Genomic DNA, 2,851 nt, shown 5'->3' with positions numbered 1-2,851 from the left:
AGACGCTGGTGAAAAACTCGCGCGGAAGCTGATTGAACTTGCTATAGAATGCACTGGAGGATCTATGAAACAGAAATGAAAGCAGCAAAGAAATGTTACTTCTTGGCAACCATTGCGTCGGCTAGTTCACAACCGTCCCAATTGTTCAGGGTATCCAGACACCTTCTAACTCGTAAATCTGAACCTTTACATTCCCAAGAACAGACAATTATATGTGAGGCCTTTGCTAAGATTTTTGCTGATAAAATAGCATGAATGCGCTCTGATCTAAATGCTAGCTGCAATACAAACAAGATAGAAGAAATGCTTAATACAAACAAGATAGAAGAAATGCTTAATACACCATCTAGCTTATATTTAGACTGCTTTGAACCAATTACAATGACAGACCTTAACAGGATCCTGGCATCTATGAAAGCCACTACTTGTGCACTAGATCCTTGCCCATCTTGGCAGTAAAATCAAGTAAAGATCAGATAAGTGAACAACTGAAATCTATTGTAAATCAATTGCTAACTTGGGGCATGTTCCCCCAGCCGCTCAAATAGGCAGTTATTTGTCTGCTAATTAAAAACCATCCCTAGACAAAACTGATGTGGCCAATTATTGCCCATTCTCTAATCTGCCCTTTCTGGGCAAAATGATTGAGAGAGCAGTATCTGACCAACTCCAGTCCTTCTTGGATAATTCTAGCGCTCTGGACCCTTTCCAGTCAGAGTTCAGACCAGGTCATGGGACAGCACTAGTAGCATTAGTGGATGATCTCCATCTGAATATAGACAAAGGCCATGCCTCCATATTGCTCCTCCTGGATCTGTCTGCAGCCTTTGACACAGTAGACTATGCGATCCTGTTGAGGCATTTAGAATCAGAAGTGGACATCAAAGGATGTGCCCTGGACTGGTTTAAATAATTTCTCATGGAACGGACTCAAAGGGTTGCTGTCAGAAATCAGCTATTTCCAGAATGGGAACTATCTTGTGGGGTTCCTCAGGGCACAATCCTTTCTCCCATGTTATTCAACCTCTACATAAAGCCTGTAGGAGAACTCTTTCGCAGCTATGGAGCTGGGTGTCATCAATATGTAGACGACACCCAGCTCTATATCTCGCTATCCAGGTCCCCGCAGGATGCAGTAGAAGTCTTAGATCGCTGTCTGACAGCCGTGATGAAATGGCTGAAAAATAACAAATTGAAATTAAACCCAGACAAGACCAAAGTGATGCTTGTTGAAAGACATTGTACTCCCCACTTTCAATGGAGTTCATCTGACCCTTGTAGAGGCAGTTAAGAGCCTTGGGGTTATATTGTATCCAGTGCTACTACTAGAAAAACAAGTTAAAGCACCTGCAAAAAATTGCTTTCTACAATCTCACTCTAGCCTGGAAGATGGCTTCTTATTTTGACACAGCCGACCTAGACACCTGGATCCATGCTATGGTAACATCAAAATTTGACTATTGCAATGCACTATATATTGGTCTTCCATCTAAGTTAACTAGGAGGCTCCAATTGGTGCAAAATGCTGAAGCTCGACTGTTAGCAGGAGCAAGCAGGAGCATGAACATCACTCCCATCCCACAGTCACTTCATTGGCTACCTATCAGCTACCATGCTCAATTCAAGGTACTGGTTATTACATACAAAGTTTTTCATGGCCTTGGCCCGACATACCTACGGGACCACCTCCCTCCCTATGTCCCTCCACAGCAGCTTTGCTCATCCAAACAGGGTCTCTTCCAGGTGCCAGCCTGCCCATGGGCAAAATCAACTGCAGCCCATACACAGGCCTTCTCTGTGGTGGCTCCTGCCCTATGGAACAGCCTGCCTGAGGTCAAGAGAGCTCCCACACTCTTGGCTTTCCGCAAACAATGCAAAACTGAATTATTCAAAAATGCTTTTTTACTCAGATAGGAGGGCGGTATTGTAGGGAGGATGCCTACCCTTGTCCTTGCTACTGGTTGTACTGATCTCACACTATGTAATCCACCTTGAGTCTCAGTGAGAAAGGCGGACTATAAATGACATAAATAAATATTCATCTTGTTTGTCAGCAAATAACTTTGCAAAGGTGTCAAAGCTAATTGTCTGTTCTTGAGACAGTAAAGGTTTAGATTTAGGAGTCAGAAGGTGTTAAGATGCCTTACACAGTTTGGGATGGTTGTAATGTGAACCAGCTGATGCACTGGTTGCAGATAAATAATATTTCTTTGCCACTATCATTCACCACCTCTTGATAGATCTTTCAGAGTTAAGCCACAGGGCTGTCTTCTGCTGCAAGAGCCAGAGAGGTTGATGAGACGCTATCTTGTCAATGGCATCCAGGAGCTTCACCTTCCAAGTTCCTACTGCAGCCTCAACAAAGAGTTAAGAATTCTAAAATCCCTCAAATTATTTTGGAATCCAAAAGGATCCATGAGCTTCTGCGGGTGGACCATCTATTTATGTTTGTTTGTTATTAATGAACAGACAGGGTTTCAGCATCCTCCCCAGCAACTGGTGCATCACATCCCTTGGTGTTGTAAGTATAGATCACTTGGGCTCTGTGCTTGGACACCAGCTTGATTAGACCTTTGCTGAGCACCTCCTGGAGCCCCACTCGGGCCAGGGAGCTGCAGATCTTGAGCCTCTCAGAGATGACAGCCGGCGTGATGAGCTTGTAGTTGGGCACCTCCTTGCATAGCTTGTTGTACATGGCTTCATTGAAGAGCACGAGGTTGTTGAACTTGTCCCTCACCTTCCCCTTTGACCACTTCTTCTTGGCTTTGCCACCAGACTTGTTGATGGGGTCCTTGTCCTTCTTGACCAACTTGCCCACGTCCTCCTTCTTCTTGTCATCTTTGGGTGGCAT

General features: G+C 44.4%; 1 protein-coding gene across 1 annotated transcript; it reads right to left on the bottom strand.

Moving 5' to 3' along the window:
• Positions 1-2,458: 2,458 nt before the first annotated feature.
• LOC129335091 (40S ribosomal protein S25-like) lies at positions 2,459-2,851 on the bottom strand. The gene has a single exon (XM_054987553.1). The coding sequence runs from the start codon at positions 2,849-2,851 to the stop codon at positions 2,459-2,461; it is 393 nt and encodes a 130-aa protein (XP_054843528.1).

This window comes from Eublepharis macularius, chromosome 8 (genome assembly GCF_028583425.1).
Source record: "Eublepharis macularius isolate TG4126 chromosome 8, MPM_Emac_v1.0, whole genome shotgun sequence".
Taxonomy (NCBI): Eukaryota; Metazoa; Chordata; class Lepidosauria; order Squamata; family Eublepharidae; genus Eublepharis; species Eublepharis macularius.
This window is presented reverse-complemented; position numbering and strand designations above follow the sequence as displayed.

Excerpts from the sequence above, each read along its gene's own strand:
- LOC129335091 (XM_054987553.1), bottom strand. The coding sequence starts at position 2,851 with ATGCCACCCAAAGATGACAAGAAGAAGGAGGACGTGGGCAAGTTGGTC.